Source organism: Hemicordylus capensis, chromosome 2 (genome assembly GCF_027244095.1).
Source record: "Hemicordylus capensis ecotype Gifberg chromosome 2, rHemCap1.1.pri, whole genome shotgun sequence".
NCBI classification, from domain to species: Eukaryota; Metazoa; Chordata; class Lepidosauria; order Squamata; family Cordylidae; genus Hemicordylus; species Hemicordylus capensis.
Genome location: NC_069658.1, coordinates 376621570 through 376642843, shown reverse-complemented (window position 1 = coordinate 376642843; position 21274 = coordinate 376621570). Strand labels below are relative to the sequence as shown.

Below are 21274 nucleotides of genomic sequence, written 5' to 3'. Positions count from 1 at the left end.
GCGTCTTCCAGCCTGGCACTTCCTCTAGTTCCAGCTCTCTGTGGCTCAAGCTCCATTCATTTTCTAGGTATATTGCTACGTTAAAATGTCACTAAGCCAAAGAAGACCAGCCGTTTCACTGGGATGCTCCATAACTGAAGAGCTTGTGCCTGAACTAAACAGATCTCAAGCCAGCAATCATGTGGACATTTCAAGGCTTGCAGGTCCATTTTGCATTTGTGCCGCTTATTCGACTGAATGTGGTTTCTGCATTAGAAGGGTTTAAAAGGAATACAGACAGCTGAACTTTGCTTATGGCTTTATTAAACAATGCAATATTATTTCCAAACTATGTTGAGTACAGAAAGTACTTTACAAGTCACGGAGCCCTTTCTCATGACCAGTGAGGAAGGGCAAGAGGGCTAGCAGAGAGGAAGCCTTAGAAAGCTGACCTCCCCACAGATGACCGAGGGCTCCCTCTTTGGTGGGTGGAGCACCTGCCCAGATTATTACCGGCTGCTGCCGGTAACGGAGAGGTCGGAGTGCCGGGACGCATAGCCCCATGTCGCCCTGTCCGCTGGAGCTCAATAATGCACCGTAAAAGTGCATTATGGGTATCTCCTCTCCCTGAAGCTGGCCGGGAGCCCTGCCGTCTGCCAGCCCTGGTTGCAAGCAGCCAGGACTGGCAGACAATCAGAAAAATGGGCTTAGGAGAGTGTTTGCTCTCCTAACCTTATTTATGAGGCGGGTTTGCCAACGTGGTGGTGCCGGGATCGGGTCTGATCCTGGCGGTACACACATGCAGGCAAAACCAGGCTGGGCTTCCTTAGCCTGGTTTTGCCTGCACGTGTGAATAGCTTCTCTGTCTCAATAATCTCCACTGGTCAGTGAGGTCAATAACTTTAATAAGAGGGACTGAGGCTGTAATAGTGACTTGCACTCTTAGGACTGAACAACATGCTCCACCTCCAGTTCGTGTCTTGAGACTCCAGCTGCTACCTCTCCCCCATAAAGCAGTGTTGGGAGTTTGCAGGGGAGAAGTGATGGGAGGGTGCTTAACCCCCGGCCCTGCTTGCTGTCCCGCCCCCCACAAGCCAGCTAGGATTCCAAACCTATGTTTGCTATGGAAGCATATATCTGAAATCCCTATTGGGATAAACATGACTGTGGCAAGAGAAAGCTGGCAGGGGAAAGAAATATGCCCCCCCCCGCACAACCCACCACTTTGCCCTGGCAAAACATCCCCTGCCAATGCTGCTTTGCAGAGGTGAGGTGGTGGCCTGCGATTCAAGACAAGAGAGGGAGGTGGGATGTGTCGCGCTACCATGCATTTCAGACTGAGAATGGATTAGAAGCCCCATCCAAGGCCATCATCACCCCCTTCACTTGGTCCACATTAGCTCTTTGAGTGAGCTTGGCCCCCTTTTTGTACTCCTCTTGTAACTTTTTCTGGTGCAGGCAAAGTGATCTCTAGGTAGGCAGTCTGCTGTAAATCAGTTAAAGCCAAACACTTCGATTTAAGCCCTGTTGATTATTGGAGCAGGACTGGTTTAAATCCAAGTGTTCTGGCTTAATAGCATGGGAGGGGGCTGCAATTTTATTCCCTGACCTTAAACACAGTTTCTTAGAAGTTAGTTCCTTTGAAACCAATGGAACTTATATCCAAGTGAAAGAGTTTGTGATTAGGGAGCTGGCTACACCAGACACCCAAACGGATATCTGTTCAATAAGTTAGTAATTTAGAATGTAGCATAATAATTTACTGTACATGTATATTAAAACATTTTTTTAAAAAAGAAATATTGACACAGTTCAGATGCTGAACTGCAAAATGTCTAGATTAATTAGTTCAGTGCAAAGATATTGCTGTCAAATGTTGCAATCTGAAGAGATTCCTAGAAAATACTTCTAAACTAATAGAGAAATTGATTGTAATTGTGTTACAGCTATTTATCTGCCATTTAGGCAAGAGACTCACAGTGATGATTGGCACGATTCGGATCGGATTCAGAATTGAGAAGTGACTCATTATTGGAAAAAAGAAAATAGGCCACCTCAGGAGGTATTGTTGGTTTCCAGTCACATAATGCATTTCACATTGATTAGGGAACATTTGCTTTTCTAAGATATTTTGAATTTCTCTTCCACAAAATACATATGTGTTTGGGGAAGTCACACTATAAGACAAAACACATTGTCCCAGTATGCTAGTAAAATTATATTCTATGTCTCTTTCCAGAAGGCATTGCTATTGAATAGAAAGAAAATCTGTTTTCTGTCTGCTACCTTCTCTCGCTGTATGGGAGGCAGAGGATGTTCAGAGAAATGGTTCCATTTTTAATCACAAGCTCAGGCTCCTTCAGAGAGTCACTGCACTCACAGACCTCCGATGGCTCCTTCGAACAGAACTTTCAGGACTGCTGGTCAAGAGGCCAGAGAAGGGCTTTGCGGTTGTCTCTTTGCTGACAGGAGAGGCCTTTGCCGAAAGGAAACTGGCAGCCACAGCCTCTTCCAGGACCCATCTTTTGGTGTAGTCATTGTCCTCTTCATCGAACATCCATTCTCCAAGTGTATCCTGATCTGGAGAGCAGGATTCCTGATGACCATTGTTCCTAGAAAGCAAGACTCCTGCTGTGGGAAAACCAGCCATTGGCACACCTGTGTTTGCAATGGGTTGGTCAGACTCATCGTCGTGGACTGCTGCATCTATGGATGTGGGTTGTTCCCTCAATTTCCATTTCTGGATCTCCTTGTCTCGTTGTTCCTTAGGGAGCTGATCAATTTGTTGGGCTTTCTGAATGAGAGATACCTGGAAGGTTCCTTGCAGAGCCAAGATAAGATACCTTAGGAAAGGGGGAAAATTAAATAATGATATGACAAAGATAAGCCTTCAGTCTTTCTGCTTCAGTTATGCTGCAGATGCCTAATGAGGAGGTATAATACTTGCAGTTGCTTTCAGTTAAGCATTTATACACACAATCTGTCTGTTAAACAGCTCCTCTCCTATGTATAATATTTATAGAGCAATTTGGGCCTTAGAATATTTGAAGGACCTGCTGGAAACAGGGGAGAGATGTTGGGGCTGTTGGAGGCCCTTCACTCATGCGCCTGTCTGGTGGGTGGGGAAGCAGAAGAAGAAAGAACAGCTGAGGGAGGGTGACCCCTCACGGCAGCCTGGATGATGGACGCAAAGCATGCAGAAGTTGAAGCAGGGCACGCATGTGGATGGAGCCGCTGGCATGTATCTTGTGAAGGGAGAAAGTTACAACAGGAGCAAGGATACTGTAGGGCTGCCCTGTGATCACCACTAATCAGCCCAGCACTGCACATCCAATGAGAGAAGGCAAGGGAGCAAAGCCCAGGAGAATACACTGTTGCTCCTTCACTTGTAACCTGTGGTACAGATCATGGAAACCATGTGGAGAAAGCTTGTTAGTGACTGATTCTACCCATAGGCTAAGGGCCCCCCCACCCATGTAATGAGCAGCAGGGAATGGCTCAGCTCTTAGCACTAGTATGATAATACCTTTATTAGGACCAACCAAAGTGATGAGCAGCAATTTTTGAGTTCTCCAGAACGTGTGTGTGTTTTAGCACTGTATCTCAAAGTTAGAAATAAAAAAACAACCAAAGCTTGGGGGTTAAGCAGAAACTGGCAACACTTAGCCTTCTCTAAGCTACACCTCTGAGCCATATTTTGCAAATTGTCTGATGGTACTAACAGTCTTATGAACTCATTTTCAGCACAGATTGACCCAGCTTGTGAGCAGAGACAAAGCCTCTTTGAAACATAATGCCATTTGCTAACATGCATGCGGCTAGCTGATCTGTGTAAAAATCAGTTCAGAGGATTGTTACCAGAATCTGTGCTTATTTAGGTTTTAAACTCCTTGTGGGAGAGAATTTCATGTTCTTCATTTTTAGGGCTTCAAGCCTAATGGAGCCCCGTCTCAGTTTGCTTGACAGTCTGAGCTGTAAAAATAACTAGATCCAGACATTTGGGGTGGGGGCCACCCCCCACCCCCCCCAGTGAGGGAAGCATCACAGTGAGAGGAGGTCAGGACACGGAGCCTGACCGAATCAGGACCTGGTCCTTCGCCCTGGTGTGGGATGGCCCTCACTAGGAGGGGCCACCACACGGGAGGAGTACCCAGACTCTGATTAGTTAGGGACCTCGTTGCAAGTTCGTTATCCACTGTACAATAATAAAGTGGCCCTTATTTACTCCAACTAAGCGTGTCCTGTCTTCACTGGGGCCTGGGGGTGCAATAACTAGATACAGACATTCTAGACGAAGTGAGAGTAAACAGCTGAACTCTAGTTCCCTACCTAGAAGGGGGAAATTGCCATATTGCTAGTCTTCAGAAGAAGTTCGGCTCTTCTTTTTATAAGAGAAAACAAAATCTGGAGGGTGGCGGGGGGAGTCTTTTTCTGGGGAAAAAACTAGGTAGGCAGAGAGGAAACCATATCTTGTAGATGCCAAGGTCTCTAGTAGCCAGCGTGGTGTAGTGGCTAGAGTGCTGGACTAGGACCGGGGAGACCCGAGTTCAAATCCCCATTCAGCCATAAAACTAGCTGGGTGACTCTGGGCCAGTCACTTCTCTCTCAGCCTAACCTACTTCACAGGGTTGTTGTGAAAGAGAAACTCAAGTATGTAGTACACTGCTCTGGGCTCCTTGGAGGAAGAGCGGGATATAAATGTAATAATAATAAAAATAAAATAATAATAATAGTAGGATGTCCCCCTCTGCCCCCAGGCTCTTATTCAAGCATTTCATGCCTGTTGGGTGCAGCTTGGAGCATGCAGATGATAGCTGGGAATTGGTAAACATTATGGTTGAGCTCCAATGATAGAGCCATGTGTTTAACTTCCATACCATAGAGACCCGTGTTACTCCACTGAGTAATTATTTCACAATAGAGGATCTGATTTCTCATTCTACAGCAAACAAAACCCAGAGGAGCAGGATGAAATAGAAGCAAGCTTTAGTGTTCTTATGAAATTGCCCTCAAATCAATGTGTGTTTCCAGGAAGCAAGTAAAACAGAGGAGGCGAAGAATAATCCTCTGCAGCAGAATTAACAGGAGATTCCACTTCTAGACCTCACAGATGGTGAGAGGCAGGCAGAGCAGACACTGTGTCTTTGCACAACTTCTAAAGCCTGCTTAGCAGCTGGGAAAAAGTTTTGAGACCTGACAGCTAGTTACATCCATATTCTAGCACAGAGAGGAAAGCACAAAAAGCAGTTTTTCTTTGAAATACTCAAGAGTTGCCTCTCAAAGAACTGTATTACACAGCACAACAACAAAGGCTTTATGTTCCAGCAAAGGCACATAGATTCAGTTCCCCTCAAACTACAGGAAAAGTTGTGACCACATGAAAGAAGATGGGCTGTCAAGGATTTTAAGCCTCCTTTGCAGAAGCAGTCAGAAATCACATGCCAATAGCCCTTGAGCTGCAGATCAGGGGAGATCAGAAACAGCACACTAAAGGCAAGTCTGCATTGAGCTTTCTCTGGGTACCCAGCACATTTCTGCAGCATATCTTGTCATAGACAGGCCACTGGGACTTCAGCCTGCACTGGTTCTTTGGGGACAGCTGGAAGGCCAGCTGCTATTGAAACAGGAAGGAAGAGAGACCCATTCAAACCTGGGGAGAAGTGCTGTGACTGGAGTAAGGAGGGAGATGAGATAAAAGATGGGCGTTGCAAGTTCTTTCTCCATAATCCAGTAGGGGTTGGTGGGATGGTTGCAAACGATACAGGTAGCGTTGTAGATGAGTGAAAAAGCAAAGTAAAACAAAATGCTCCCAATCATTATGATCCAATGGTACAGAGTCTGTGAACAAAAGTGAAAAAAAGAGCAATTATGGCAACCACCTCAATTAAGTCACATAGTCACATGTGTACAAGAAAATAGAGAAAGGGCAACTATAAATGTTGGTGCAGAAGCACTTAACTAATTTAAACAACAACAACAACAACAACTTGGTATCACAACAACTCACAACAGAAGAAATACACCCTATCTCTATGTAGTCAAAAGCATTTGTTCACTGGAAGTGAAGGAAAGAAAGAGAGAGAGAGGAAGGAAGGAAGGAAGGAAGGAAATCCCAATGAAAGGATGTGCCAGAAGATGGCAGTCTCTCTTGTGTTGTTTTAGGGGCTACCCTTCTAGCTGAGTGGATACTGAATACTAGTTTCTAAACCATCATACAAAGTAACTGCTTAGAAGGTTTGTTTTCTGAGTAATTCTCTACAGTTTGTTTATTGAGTGAATGTGATCCAGCCAAGCTGCACCCCAGCACCATTGCTCAAAGCCTCCAAAACCCTGGCAGGTCTTCACGGTATGTGGCATTCTCTGTGGTATTCTGCAACTGTGATGTGGACTGGCAGTGGTAATGCTGGTTGACTGCATACTTGACCTGTCCAAATGGAGTTCAAGAGAGTGCAATAGCACTGCAGGATGTCAAAGAGTCACTAAAGTACACAAGCAGGATCCCTTGCTAGAAATAATGAAGAGGAGACTAATATGCAGGCATCTAATAGAAAAGGTGTGAAGCCCTGTGCATTTTTAAAATTCCGCATAGAGGATTAATCAAAAAATGACAACACAAATTAAGCAAAGTAACTAGCATAGATTCATTTGTGTGCATTACACCAGTTGCACATTTGGGCCTTTGATTTATTTCATGTTGTTTATTTTGTTTCATGTCATAGCTCACTCAATCTCAGAGGACTAAAGTGGGGAAAATTCTGTTAAAATATACAAAAAGAGCCCAAACAAAACAAAACAAAAACACCACAAAGCATACAGAGCAGCTTCTAACAGAAAACTTTTTTCTTCCTAGGTTCGGTTAAAACTCAAACAATGAACATTTCTAGAGCAAAGCAGTCAGAAAGACATCACTCAAGAGATGTATATACGTACCCAAGTTTTAATTTCTAAAGCCTGGTGAAGCAGAATAGTAAAGAGGGAGACTGTATTGATGGTCATTCCAAATGTGAAAACACCAATATCAGAATTGTGGTATGCCTGGAAAAACAGAAGTCATAGATATGTTGACTGCAAATGATTTTCACCCTAAAAAATTATCTAGAAAGCTGCTTAAATACTTACTAGATAAGGGACAAAGAAGCAGATGAGACTCTGGTAAAAGGCCTCCAAAATCACCACCCAAAATGTCAACGGCTTGTAAATCTGTAGCATATTATTTATTTATTATTTATTTATTATCTTTCTAGACCGCCCCATCCAAAGGCTCTGGGCGATGCACAACAAGTTTAAAAAACATAAAAACAAACACCATTTTAAAACACACTACTTAAAACAATATAAGAACAAATTTAAAACAGTTTAGAACCATTTAAAACCAATTAAAATATTTTAAAACAATTTAAAAACCTTGGAAGGCCAGACCAAACAAGTAAGTTTTTAGGGCTCTCTTAAAGGACAACAGTGAGCCTAAATTACGGATATCTGCCAGGAGTGCATTCCATATTATGACATAAGGAGGAGAACAGTGATCTTCAAAAAAACATGTACCATTTGGTTGTACTTGTCCTAGTAACTTGCATTTATAGAGAAAGGATCTATCCTAAGCTTCTGGCTTCTATTTCAGCTAGCTGCTCCAAAGATGGAAGGATTAGGGCCAATGCACATTTGTGTTAAAAGCAGCTACATTTGCATAAATGTCAGTTACTGACTTTTGATGAAGTGACTTTGGATCACAATTGCAGGAGATCCAAGTCCCATTCAGACGTTTTGAAAGAAACCCCACTCATGGTCACAACTCTGAAAGTGAGTAGGAAGTCCCTCTCCAGAGCTGTCACTCACTCCCTCTCCAGGCACTTATGGTTCCAGTGGTGGTTGTCTGCAGAAAGATCTGTTGTAACCATGAGCCTTGGTGCTTCAGGTGCTTTGTGATTGGCAGCTTGAATCTCCCCAGGTTAGGCTGCCAATCATAGAAGCACCTTTGCTCATGGTTCCAGCGGGTACCTCTGCAGACGACCCCCACTGTAACTGTGAGCAGCTGAAGGGAATGAGTGAGAGAGATCTCTGGGGCAGCTCTGGGGTGGGACTTCCTACCCATTTTCGGAGCTCTAACTGTGTGTGTGTGTGTGGGTCTGAGTGGGGCTACAGTGGCAAAGCAGGCATGCCAAATATGCCAACTGAACAGCCTAGCACCAACACCTTATTTAGTGCCAACAGTGTGCTAGGGAATGGACACCTAGTTTTATGGACACCTACCCCTGAAAAGCTGATCTGCTCAAAGCCAGAATTCAAATTCTGTATTTTCTTGCAGATCAATTAGTAGGTATACATTTATTAATAACCCGCATTGATTTTCCAGCCCCCAATCCCTTTCAAATTAATTTCCCTTTCCAAGATTTAATCTCCCCCACCACCCAAGGATCCTCTCTGCTTCTCCCTGCAAAATCAAAGAATAAAAATCTCATTTTCCTCATGCACGTCAACAAAGCAGCCCAGGTCAGCTCAGTTCCCCTTTCAGTCCCCGATGAAGCCTGACAATACATTAAGGGAATCTCTGTTTTCCCTGCTCCCCCTGGAAGAACAAAGCACTTTGGAGCCCCTGGTGGCGCAGTGGTAAAACTGCCACCCTGTAACCAGAAGGTTACAAGTTCGATCCTGACCAGGGGCTCAAGGTTGACTCAGCCTTCCATCCTTCCGAGGTTGGTAAAATGAGTACCCAGAATGTTGGGGGCAATATGCTAAATCATTGTAAACCGCTTAGAGAGCTCCGGCTATAGAGCGGTATATAAATGTAAGTGCTATTGCTATTTTTCTTTCAGGAAAAAAGGAAGCTGGCCAATCAGCAGCCACTCATCCAGCCATCATTGCTACTAATGAGCACTAATCTGTAAGCACAGAGTGCAGATGTCCTTGTGGCACTCAAGCCTCATCTGCAGGGACAGGCAGAGAGCAAGCTCCATGAGCCCCAGCTATGCAGCTGCACCAGCACACAGGCCAGTATCAGCCAGGGTCTTCTTGACTGTCCTCTTAAGAGCAAACAAACCTAAAACCACTAAAAATCAATACAGATTTTTACTAATTTTGTTAAAAAAACCCAGTACTGTGCAACATCCAGACTAATGCTGCCCTCGTGTGGGATTGTCTGTGTGGGACATTGTCTGTGTGGGATTGCCCAAAATCTTTCCCCTCAAAACCCCCCTGCTGCCACCAATGCCCTCTTAAAATTATGTCCCTGAGGACTAGGGGATCCCCCGGGAGCATTAATCAAGGGCAGCATAAGCATGTGTGGGGACTCAGGAAAAATTGTTGCATGTGGGCAATATTCTTACACAAGGCAGCATTTGTCTGGATGCTGCTTGTTGATTTTTACTGGGGTTCTTTGCCCATAAGCAGTTCTGTGCCATGAGCAGATTGCAAAAGTAGCCCAAACAGCTCATTTCCCCCTCCCTTGTGAAGTAAGGAGGGCTGACAGTTTTCTTTGATGGCAAGATTGCAGGTGAATCTTGGGCCATTTGGCAGACATAGGTGATTGGTATGTGTTATGTGGCTGGGGCTCAAACTCCATGTTAGTTCCATGATTCTTCTCCAAGCTGCTTTTTCATCCTTGGTAACAAAGATATAGGGAAAGCTACACGGACTCATACCTTTTCCTGCATGGGAAAGTAGTTTTCCCATGCGGGAGGGTGATTTTGAGCCAAAAAACCACTAGAGGGGAAAGTCTTAAGCAGCCTCTTCAAGCCCACCTGTGTTCTGCTCAGAAGCAGCCTCCTCTGTTTTGGTTTAAAAAGAAAACAAGGAGGAAATAATAATGGAACTCTACTAAGCCTTAGCTTAGCTTAGCCAGGGAGTTCTCCACATAACAGGCTTTACTGCGTGTTTTCTGCGCAGCTTTTCTGTGAACTCAACGCTACCCAAAAAAACCTGCTGCAAAAAGTGGAATTTTAACCTCGGATATAAATCGGGTTGCAGTGAAAATGAGCAGTGAAAACCCAAATTGTGTGTGAGGTGTGCTCTCTGATAGCTCACAGGGCCTTCGGGGTAAACCTGGCCAATATGTGAATGCACCCGCTCTATTCTGGAAGGGATGCGGGCTAAAAGCCGGTTGTGAAAAACTTCCAGGCAAAGCTCCAACAGAGGTCTGAAGCTAGTACAGCATTGACAGTACCACAACTTTCTACAGTGCCTTGTGTAGGAAGAACACTTCTTGTGTGGGTAATGATACAACTTGTGATATCAAGCTAAAAACTTGTGAGAACGTATGGAAGAACACACTTGAATAAGAAAGATATACCTCTGAGTTTTGTCCACTCTTGTAAATCTCAGGCAAACTTAATAGAGTTTCTGCAGAAATGTCTTTATCCAGGACTCCACAGAGTATGGGTGGCACAGAAGTGAAAAACAAGTTGAAAAAGATCATTTGCCAGTAGTCAATCATGGAGGCACCCGAGAAAGCACAGAAGAATTGGTACCAGAAGAGCAAGTTGACATAAGTCTGGTGAGGAAAAAACAAAAGGCTTCCAGTATTTGTAATATGCAGAATATGTATTTGCATACACCTGCCCTTGCAGGCACACATAACATATTATGTATATTTGCAGCCTAAATGGCAAACATCAACCACCAATGGACATATTGAAGATCATAGGAACAGAAATATCTACATTGTAAGGTGAGTTTTTTTATTACCATCATATAATTTGAATTAAAAATCTACATTTCTACAAAATGATTTGAAGAAAAAATTCTATTTCCTGCATTATAGTGAATGGCAATCATATCCATAAGGCATTAGTGACCAGAAATGTTTTAGCATCAGTTGAGAAAGTGACCACAGGAAAAATGTGACTGGGATTTTGAGAATGAAGTGACATTTCCCATGGAAGATTTGCTTTTTGTTAACTCCTTTTTTAAACTCCTTTTTAAAAAATCATACCTTCGCTTAGAATGATCAAAAAGTACAACATTTCATGTTACCTTCGTTATGGAAATATATTACTTGAGCATGGAGGTGTGTAATGGAGCTTCCCATAATATTGCTGAAGCCGATTTCTGTTGCTAATTGCTAGCATGTGGCTCTCATCAAATTAAATGTATTTGGCAGGCTTTGCAGACTAATCTGGAGCCAACTCCTATTTTGAGTAGTTGTAATTTACCATTCTGTATGCTGAAGAATAGCCAGGATTATACCAACTGTTGTCAGGGCATTAAATGGAGGTTGTTAATTGGAATACTCCTCCCGCCCCCACTCTCTCTTTTGGAAAACAAATGGCAATGAATCTCTTTAGTTAATCTAACATCCATCTGTTTTTATCTTGCCTTTTTATTGTATGGCTGTTCATGCTTTAAGGTTCTGATTGTGATTTTATGGAATTTTTTGTATTTGTATTTTTGGAACATGGAGCTGCCTGGAGTGGGTTCCTAATCAGGCAGAATATAAACGATCCTAATAATCTATGGTTATTTCTTTTCATAGAAAAATCATGACTGGCTGAAAGAGGCACTCAAAGGAGATGTTTGAACTTACCACATTTTTATAGAAAAAGTATATCACCATGTTTGCCAAGCGAGAATAGCACCAATGGCCATGGACTAGAAGCAACTTCTTGAGGTGCTTAAACTGAGATATGGCAAAATCACTGGCCATGACTGCCTAAAATAGAGAAAAGTTAATTAAAAGAAATAATTTATACTAGCTGGCCTGGGGGGCCTCTATCTGCACCTCTGCTTCTCCCCCTTTCCTCTCGGCTCTACCCCCATTCTCAGCCCTTCCAGCCGCCGCTGCTGATTTCTCTCCTCCTGCTGCCGTCTTCTCCCCCCCGCCGCTGCCTTTGCCCCCTGCCGCCTTCTCCTCCACCACCATTTTCTCCCTCCTTGATGCCACTTTCTTCCCTCCCCAGCTGCTGCCATTTTCTTTCCACCGCTTTCTTCCCCCCTCCTCCCACACTCTTGTCTGACTCTGCTTTCCTCAGCCCCTCCTGGCAGCTCACGTGTGAACTCTTGTGAGAGCTGCCACACATGGGATTAGCAATGGGGTATGTCTTAGAGAATATATATATATATATATATATATATATATATATATATATATATATATATATCTCCTCTGCTTTACCTGACCCAAAGTAAATCAAAGACAGGCAAACATGAACCAGTTTGGCAAATGTAAAAGTTGGAAGCGTAAACATATCTCAAGTGTTAATTTAAAAACCTGATATCGTTTACTGTGAAACAACAATAATCTATTTTCCCACTTCCATCACAGCAATCTAATCACTTAGCCTCATAAGAGCTATTTTGGCTAAGAGAGCCTGAATCAAGGGACACTTGCAAGGGGGGGGGGGACGGGACGGGTGATCTATGGTTGATGGTACATTATGTAAAGGTAGCAATAACGATAACTTGAGTTCATGTTATATATAGAAGACAAGTTATTATGCTCACCTGCATTCCTTCTTGTCCAGAAATGCCAATTCCAATGTTAGCTGCCTGAATCATGCTTACATCATTTGCACCATCACCTTGAAGAGAGGAAAACAGCTACAAGTTAGAAAAATCAATTTTTAAAGTTAATGTAAAGGTTTGTTCACCATATTTCTTGGTCTGAAATGCAATACTGCTTTTTGTATTCAAAGGCTGGGATCCAAAAAATTAGCTAAGATTCACACAAGGGGCTTGTGCTAGCCCAGTGGGATTTTTTAAATTTTGATCATCTGAATCCCTGCCCCAATATAATAAACTGCTTTTGAAACTTCCCTTGCGTTCAAAATCAAGTTGCCACGTAGGTCTGCTCTGTAAGAAAATCAGATTTCACGCCCCCTTTAGCTCAGGGATCTAGTTTCACAATTTTCCGGAACAGGGTGAAAATACATTTATACTGCGATACGGCAATGGTAAACCCCTCCTGTATTCTACCAAAGACAGCCACAGGGCTCTGGGGTTGCCAGGAGCCAACACCGACTCAATGGCACACTTTACCTTTAGAGCTATATACTACCACTACAGAACTGTGATCTGACATACAAGATGAGCCGGCCAAACAGATGTGGGCTTTACTCTCACATCTGGCATCACATGCCAAGCAAACTGGTGCTGCTGAAGGCTGATTTACACGCATGCTCCTTCATGACTTGCAGCTGGACATGTCAGCTGCTGCCTTTGAAAAGCTTTGTGTTTGATGTGAAGTAAGGCGAAATGAAAATACAGCCCATGCTATTCAATCGGTGATGTCAAGTCATGGACCTTGGAAGTTGCATGTATTACACTTGCAAGTTATCACTTGATGGTGCATTCATCATGTGGTGAACATAAATGTGAGAGCTCAGTTTGCACTTTCAGGAAAAGTTCCTAGAACTGTACTGCTTCACAATCCAGCAGAGGATTGTGCAGACAAGTGAATGCCCTCTTACATTAAAAAACTCTGCCTTTGGAAAGCTAACAAATCAAGGAAAAGAGTTCCAGCCTGGGTGCTTTCCAGACTAGACCCTACAACGGGGTCAGGATGCATCTCAGAAGTCCCACACTTCCTGCATCGTGACACCGCAGTTCCTACATGGACAGCCGGGTGCCGTTCACATTTTCAATGCCTTGTTGCAAATTTAATCATTACGACATAGAGCTAGGATGTCATATATCTGGTGTGAAAAAGTTGCTGTTTTTTCGGGTTGTTAGTTGCTGCAAGACTGCTCCCCCTGCTGTTTATGTTTTGAATGCGACTTGCCTGAACGGAGGCATTTTGCTGATGATGAGCAGCTAGTCTGGAAAGCGCCCTGATCTTCTCCCATATATATAGTTATTCATTCATTCATTCATTCATTCATTCATTCATTCATTCAATCAAATTTGTACACCACCCCAAACTTCCATCTCTGGGTGGTTATCTATCAGCCAGAGCTGATAGAAAGCACCCCTGGCCACCACCTCAACCTGAGAATCCAGAAGTACTCCCAGAATGCGAACCTGTTCCTTTTGGGGAAGTGTGACCCCATCTAGAACAGGTAGATCAAAATTGTCTCTAGAGTTCTGACCCTCTAGTTCTGATAAGTACCTCCGTCTTATCTGGATTCAGCTTCAGTCTATTCTCCCTCATCCAGCCCATTACTGCTTCCAGAAAGGCATTTAGGGAGGATATGCCAGATCCTGAAGAAGTTGACATGGAGAAGTAGATCTGGGCATCATCAGCGTACCAGTAACACGCAGCTCCAAATCCCGATGATCTCTGCCAGTGGTCTCATGTAGATGTTAAAAAGCATTGGAGAAAGTATAGAGCCCTGAGGGACACCATACTTAAGCTCAGATTTCGAAGAGCAACAATCTCCAATCGACACCATCTAGAATCTGTCCGAGAGGTAGGAGTGGAACCACTGCAAAACAGTGCCTCCCACCCCCAACACCCTCAGACGTTCCAGAAGGATACTATGGTTGATAGTATCGAAAGCCGCCAGGAGATCCAAAAGGACCAACAGAGTAACACTTCCTCTTTCAATCCCAATTGGAGATCATCCATCAGGCCGACTAAGGCAGTCTCCACCCCATAGCCCACCCCAAAACCAGTTTGAAATGGGTCTAGATAATCAGTTTCCTCCAAGACCACCTGGAGCTGAGAGGCCACCACCCTCTCAGTTACCTTGCCCAGCCATGGGAGGTTGGAAACAGGCCTATAAAAGCTCAACTCTGAGGGATATAATGCAGGCCTCTTTAGAAGAGGTCTAATGATTGCTTCCTTAAGACAAGGAGGCATCCTGCCCTCCCTCAGAGAAGCATTTATGATTTCCACCAGTCTGTCTACAACAGCCTCCCTGCTAGATTGAACAAGCCATGTTGGACAAGGGTCAAGAGAAAAAGTGGTAGGCTTCACTGCTCCAAACTGCTTGACCACATCCTCAGGAGTCACAAACTGAAAAAGATCCAGTTGAATCACTATGCCAGAATATGCCAGTTTTCTGCATGCAGCACACAAGTTGGCATTCTAAAGTGGTGCAATGCTAGTAGGGTTGTAGCATATGCTTTTCTCTTGACATACAGATAAGCTTGCCTTTTCAGTCTACAATCCTTGACTGTTTATTGCACAATGATCACGGAGGGCTATCGATTTCAGTGGGATTTTAGGAGAGGATTCTGGAGGCTGTGCCTTGAGGATGGTAGCTATAAAGATGCTAATAATACAATCTTATTATATGCTGTAAGCTCAGAGGAGTGTGGGTCCCACGGACAACATGAGGGGACAGCTCAACTACTCTTGTCAGTACTGGGCACCCATCACATCCCATGAGCTTATAAAACAGTAGGCAGGAGCGCTGTACTTTCTCCTCTCGCTTCTTTTGCATTGTACAGCTGGTGCTTTTGCAAGAGGGGACAGGGAAGCAGGAGGGCTGGAGTACACATTCTCTGTGCCACTGGTTCCAGTGTAGAGAATAATAGAGTCATGGACCTTCTAGTCCAACCCTGTGCTCAGTGCAGGAAACTGCTACAGAATCCCTGACGGATGGCTGTCCAGCTTCTGTTTGAAAACCCCCAGCAAAAGAGAGCCCCTAACTGAACGAGGCACGCTATTGCACTTTTCCACAGCAATTACAGTTAGAACATTTCTCTTAATTTCTAGCCTGAATCTGCTTCAACCCATGGGTTTGAGTCCTATCCTCAGGAGAAAGAGGCTGGTCTTTCTTCTACGATACATAGCAGCCAGTAAATGGACATTAAGCCAAGTGGAGCAAAGCTGGATAACTTTCCCCCCGCACTTGTCTAGTCTAGGAGAAAGCTTTCACTTTCACAGCTCAAGCTAAATAGTAAGTCAAGTGTGCCGTCGAGTCGGTGGCGACTCCTGGCGACCACCGAGCTCTGTGGTTGTCTTTGGTAGAATACAGGAGGGGTTTACCATTGCCATCTCCCGTGCAGTGGGAGATGATGCCTTTCAGCATCTTCTTATATTGCTCCTACCTGATATACTGTAGGTGTTTTCCCATAGTCTGGGAAACATACCAGCAGGGATTCAAACTGGCAACCTCTGGCTTGCTAGTCAAGTCATTTCCCCACTGTGCCATTCGGTGGCTACTTCAAGCTAAATAGGAGCAGCAAAAGTCAAGTCATGGGCCAGGCTGATCAAAGGACAAGTACTCACCTATTGCCAGTGTCATCACTTTCTGACTCCGTACAAGTTTGACCACCATGCTCTTCTGTAGAGGAGTACACCGGCAGCACAAAACTGACCGGCTGTATTTGGTTAATTCAAGAAACTTAGCTTCAAGTTGTCCCTGGAAAATGGTATTCAGAGTTCGCCCATCAACCACCACACCAATAACAGGATCTGGTGTCACAGGGGGTGACAAAGAAAATGGCAACTTCATGCCAAACACATTCCACTTGGTTCTGGAAGTGACTTGAGCTTTCTTCACTTCTTCCAAAGTGATATCCAACAGTGAGTCACAAGTTTCCTATGAGAGAAGATTGTTTAAGGTTCATTCAGGGCTGAACTGGGGGCACTGGGAGGGCGGGGGAATGTATTTGGGGAGGGCGCTGGGTTTTAGTTTGGATATATGTGTTAGGTTAGGAAATTAATAAAATACTTCAATAATGGCTTTATTATTATTATTACTTCAATAATGGCTTATTATTACTTCAATAATGGCTTATTATTACTTCAATAATGGCTTATTATTACTTCAATAATGGCTTATTATTAATATATTATTATAATATAATATAAATATTATTATTAGCTTTATCATCCATTTTGGCTTTCTTTCTTTTGTCAGAACACTTGATGGACTCTACCCCCCCCCCAGCCTTTCCCCCCCCTTTGCTGGGTTTGTCGCTGTAGAGTGCTGGGCTTGTTTTTCTCGTTGCATTTGTGAGGTGGGGAATCATGGTGCTGCTGCACCTCATGCTGTCCCCTGTCACTGGTATGGCTGTCAAAGATGCAACTTATTTGGCTCTGGAATAGGCTGGTGCTCTCTAGCCTAGAATCCTGGCAACATAAAGTTAATACAGAAGTACGCAGCTAAATGTTAGCAATGCTACCTACAGGATTTATCATCCCCAGAGTTTTTGTTTTCAATTTCATTCACACACACACACACATGCTCTTGGACTAGGGATAAACTTGTTTTGTGGCTTGTATAGCAGGTGCTTTCCTTAACTTTTTCTTGTGTGGAATAAAGGCCTCCCCAGAGCAATTCTCATGCTGGCCAGGATTGTATCTTATATTGGCCTGGATTTGGACAATTTGTACCTAAGGTACTCTAATCTATCCCTGCTGGCTAAATAAGTAATAATCTACAGTACCGTTTGTGCATACATTCACTCATGCTTAAGCAGGCAAAATACTCAAGTAGTCCTTGCTCCTTATTTTCACCATTTTATTTATTTTTTACATTTTATATCCCACTCTTCCTCCAAGAAGCCCAGAGTGGTGTACTACATACTTAGGTTTCTCCTCACAACAACCCTGTGAAGTAGGTTAGGCTGAGAGAGAACTGACTGGCCCAGAGTCACCCAGCAAGTATCATGGCTGAATGGGGATTTGAACTCAGGTCTCCCCGGTTTTAGTCCAGCACTCTAACCACTACACCACACTGACTATCTTAAAAATGGTCCCTAGCTATGCCTGTAAATTTGACTCAATTTAGTCAAAATAACCATACTGAAAATTAAATTGAACATTATGCTGCAATAAGGAATTAAAATGTACTGCATTTTTGCCCTGGATTCTACAGGCACTGCATGTTTTGCACTCAATACGTTGCCATCCCCTAAGGCCTTCACATTTGCTGTCAACTCCAGAAAAATTTAAAACATAATGGATGTCCTATAAAAAGGCGATATTTATAGATGAGGTTTATTTCATGCTCCAGAAAACTAGAAGCTCTATGACATTTCATAGCAGAGCAGCATCAGTGCTGACTATTCTCAGAGTTCACTTTTCTTCCCTCTCAGTGACACTATGAGCACTGTTCCCTCTAACAGGGATTCTCAGATGCTGTTCACTACAACTCCCAGCATTCTCAGCTGCAGTTGCATTTGGCTGGGAATTCTGGGAGCTGTAGTCAACAACATCTGAGAATCTCTGTTAGAGGGAACACTGAGGGTGGCTATGTAATTATAGGTTGCTAATTATTAGGACAAGTTTACTGTTTATTGGCAGTCATTTAACCAATTAAGCAACCACAACAACAGTTTATAGCAAAAGTTTTTATCCTAACCCACCTCACAGGATTGTAGTAAGAAAAAAAGTAGGAAGAAATAATCATGCACACTGAGCCTCTTAAAGGAAGGGCAGGATACAAGTGTCATGACAAAACACATGTATGAATGACGTGCATAGAACAACATATTCATATTTATGCTGACATTTAGCCTCACGGCTCCAATAAATGCATCCCATTCAATGCCATTTATGCCAAACAGAAAGAGAAGTTACCTAGTAGCAAGCCAATATATATACAACCACTAAAATAATTTCAAACTAGACAACAGAACAGTATATATGGAGTCATCCCAATTTCTTACAGGAATTTAATAATATAAGTAAACATCTGAAGGGCAGGAAAGCAGTTCTTCCTTTTGGGGGGGCTTATTTTTGGAAATGATTCTTCCCCCCCGCCACTCTTCCCCACTCAGTCAGTCACAGCCACCAGCAGAATCACAGACACAGAGTGATTTCACCCTGATATCTCCCCATTTCACATCCTCATTACCCCATATGCATGCATCCCCCTCCATTTTTGCTTACTGTTTGAAATAAGAACGATTGAAACGATGCTTACTGTTTGAAATGGATGAGACTGTGTGCGTGTGCTCTTGCTCCCCATGCTCCCTTTCTCCTCACTCTGACCTGAAGATCCTCACTCACGTGACTGAGGTGAGGAGTGAATCTGTGCACATACAGAGTGAGAGAGCAAGCGAGGAGGCAGGTAGTGGGAGGAGGAAGGAGAGCGCCTCTTTCTAATGTTTTGACTATTCTGTCTAGTAGTAAGGAGAGGGACCAGGTTCCCAATCCCAGCACTTGGGAGACATGACTGGAGGCTGAAATCTTTTCTTTCTGCAGTTAATAATAGCAGCGATTAGGAGGTGCCGCATTCAAATTAACAGCAGGAAATACTGTTACACTCCATACGAACTGTACATACATGTTATGGGCAGGTTGAGAGGCTGGGGCTCTGCTCTAGTTTGGTTAGCAAGCATAGCTGAGCTAGAGTAGCAACTACTTTTTTGACTCAGAGCACAGCGTAGCAAGGAGAATGAAGGGAAGCCTGGTATCCACTCCCCAGTACCCGTCCCCTCCGCATAGACTTGATCGACACTGGCAGAGAGCAGCAGCAGCAGCAGCACAGCAGCCTGCCTGGCTGCAGAGATTCCCTGCCCGCAGTGCTTAGTGAAAGAGGCAGGCACTGGTGCAATGGAGAAAGGGAAGGGGGCTGGGGCTCTGGCAGGCTGAGGGTGCCGCTCGGAAAGCAGCAGGACACACGCGCGCACACACGCACAGGCGAGATTCCCTGGTGGCTGCCAGGTGTTGGTAGAATGAAGGCAGGAGGGGGCCGGGGCTCAGGCAGGCTGAGGGCGGAGGTGCCGCTCACACACACACACTCTCAGAAAGCAGCAGGGCACACACAGAGGTGAGATTCCCTGGTGGCTGCGCCCTGCAAGAGAGAGAGACAGGTGCTGTGGAGGTGGGAGGGGCCGTGGAGGCGGGAGGGCGCTCATACTTGGAGGGCAGCAGGGCGCACCGGGAAAATGCCTTGCCTCCCGGTAGGCCAGTCCGAGCCTGGGTTCATTCGTTCATTCATTCAATTTATATACCACCTTTCCAAAATGGCTCAGGGTGGTTTACAACAGAATAAAAACAATTAAAACCAGTTAACAATTAAAATCAAAATTATAAAAACAGAATAAAACTAAGTAAACATTCAGACAGTTAAAAACCCTGGAAAACCAGGACAACCATGTAAAACAATTTAAAACAGTTTACAATAGTTTAAAAACCCTGGAAGTCCAGGCGAACAGGGCTCTCCTCAAAGAAAGTAATGAACTCAAATTATGGATTTCTGCCGGGAGTGCATTCCGCAGTCCAGGAGCAGCTACAAAGAAGGCCTGCCTGTGAGTTGCCATCAGACGAACTGGTGGTAACTGGAGATGGACCTCCTCAGATGACCTTAACATGCGGTGGGGATCATGCAGAAGAAGGCACTAAGATAGGTTGTATGTTACACAGGGGCGAAGCCACCATTGGGCGAAAGAGTTCAAAGAACCCAGGCCGCCAATGAGGACAGGCTGCCGAGAGAGCCCCATCTTGTGGCTTGGGCTCCATAGGAGCCCCGAGCAAACTGCCCCTCCCATGCCCGGGCCGCTGAGAGCCCAGGCAAACTCTCTGCCCATTATTTCAGGCAGCTCCGACTGCCCCATAGAATGTTTTTCCCTTCCTCTCCCTCTCTGGAGGGAGAGAAAGGGGAAAACGTCCTATTAGGCAGCCAACCCTGCCTGAAATGATGAACTGAGAGCTCCAGGCCACGCCCCCTTGTCATGTGCCTTTGTCATGTGCAAAGGGGCATGGACTGGGCTGCCGAGAGCCCGAACCAGTTCTCAGTTCATCATTTCAGGCAGGGTCGGCTGCCTAATAGGACGCTTTCCCCTTTCTCTCCCTCCAGAGAGGGAGAGGAAGGGAAAAACATTCTATGGGGCAGTCGGAGCTGCCTGAAATAATTGGCAGAGAGTTTGCCTGGGCTCTTGGCGGCCCGGGCATGGGAGGGGGAGTTTGCTCGGGGCTCCTATGGAGCCTGAGCCACGCCCCGTCAGAGGCGTATCTAGGGAAAACAGCGCCTAGGGCAAGTACTGAAATTGCACCCCCCACCCCCAAATATCTGACACCCATCTTTCAGATAACTTCACCATAATATCAGCTCAAAAAGTAAAAGTCAAGCTTGTTAATCTTTTAATTAACAAATTATGGCACTACCTGAAAATTATAACTGTACCTTATTTGCTTTCACTGATACAAATTGCTGAGGCAGCACAGATACAGCCTTCTTCAGAAAGCAGGAATCACACCAATCAGCTATGCAGAGAGGTATTGTAGGCTGGATGGAGTCCTTACACTCCCTGATCAGCATGTTCATTGCATTCCAAATCCAGCAGTGTGTATTAGCAACCCCCCTGCCCCCACCCCCCGCTATCTGTCAGCAAGCAGTAACATTCACATTTTTTATATCCCGTTCTTCCTCCAAGGAGCCCAGAGCAGTGTACATACTTAAGTTTCTCCTCACAACAACCCTGTGGAGTAGGTTAGGCTGAGAGAGAAGTGACTGGCCCAGAG

General features: G+C 44.5%; 1 protein-coding gene and 1 long non-coding RNA gene across 4 annotated transcripts in view; one reads left to right on the top strand and one right to left on the bottom strand.

Annotated features, from left to right (window-relative positions):
* Window positions 1-6984, top strand: part of LOC128347318 (uncharacterized) — a 78253-nt gene extending 71269 nt beyond the window's left edge. Inside the window, exons 4-5 of one of the 2 annotated variants that reach the window (XR_008317500.1) lie at window positions 1926-2041; window positions 6830-6984. This is a non-coding gene — a long non-coding RNA (uncharacterized LOC128347318). Of the gene's footprint in view, window positions 1-1925; window positions 2042-2218; window positions 4154-6829 lie in introns of those variants that run through there. The other variant, XR_008317501.1, reaches the window with a different exon arrangement.
* The window catches only part of ATP10B (ATPase phospholipid transporting 10B (putative)), a 103544-nt gene continuing 82563 nt past the window's right edge, over window positions 294-21274 (bottom strand). For both annotated transcript variants that reach the window (XM_053301768.1, XM_053301769.1), the window contains 8 exons: window positions 16088-16400; window positions 12415-12491; window positions 11498-11623; window positions 10265-10465; window positions 7099-7179; window positions 6910-7014; window positions 5630-5817; window positions 294-2822 (listed from right to left, as the gene is read on the bottom strand). In XM_053301768.1, coding sequence (XP_053157743.1) covers window positions 2339-2822; window positions 5630-5817; window positions 6910-7014; window positions 7099-7179; window positions 10265-10465; window positions 11498-11623; window positions 12415-12491; window positions 16088-16400 — 1575 coding nt within the window. In that variant the 3' untranslated portion in view covers window positions 294-2338. The remainder of the gene's footprint in view (window positions 2823-5629; window positions 5818-6909; window positions 7015-7098; window positions 7180-10264; window positions 10466-11497; window positions 11624-12414; window positions 12492-16087; window positions 16401-21274) is intronic.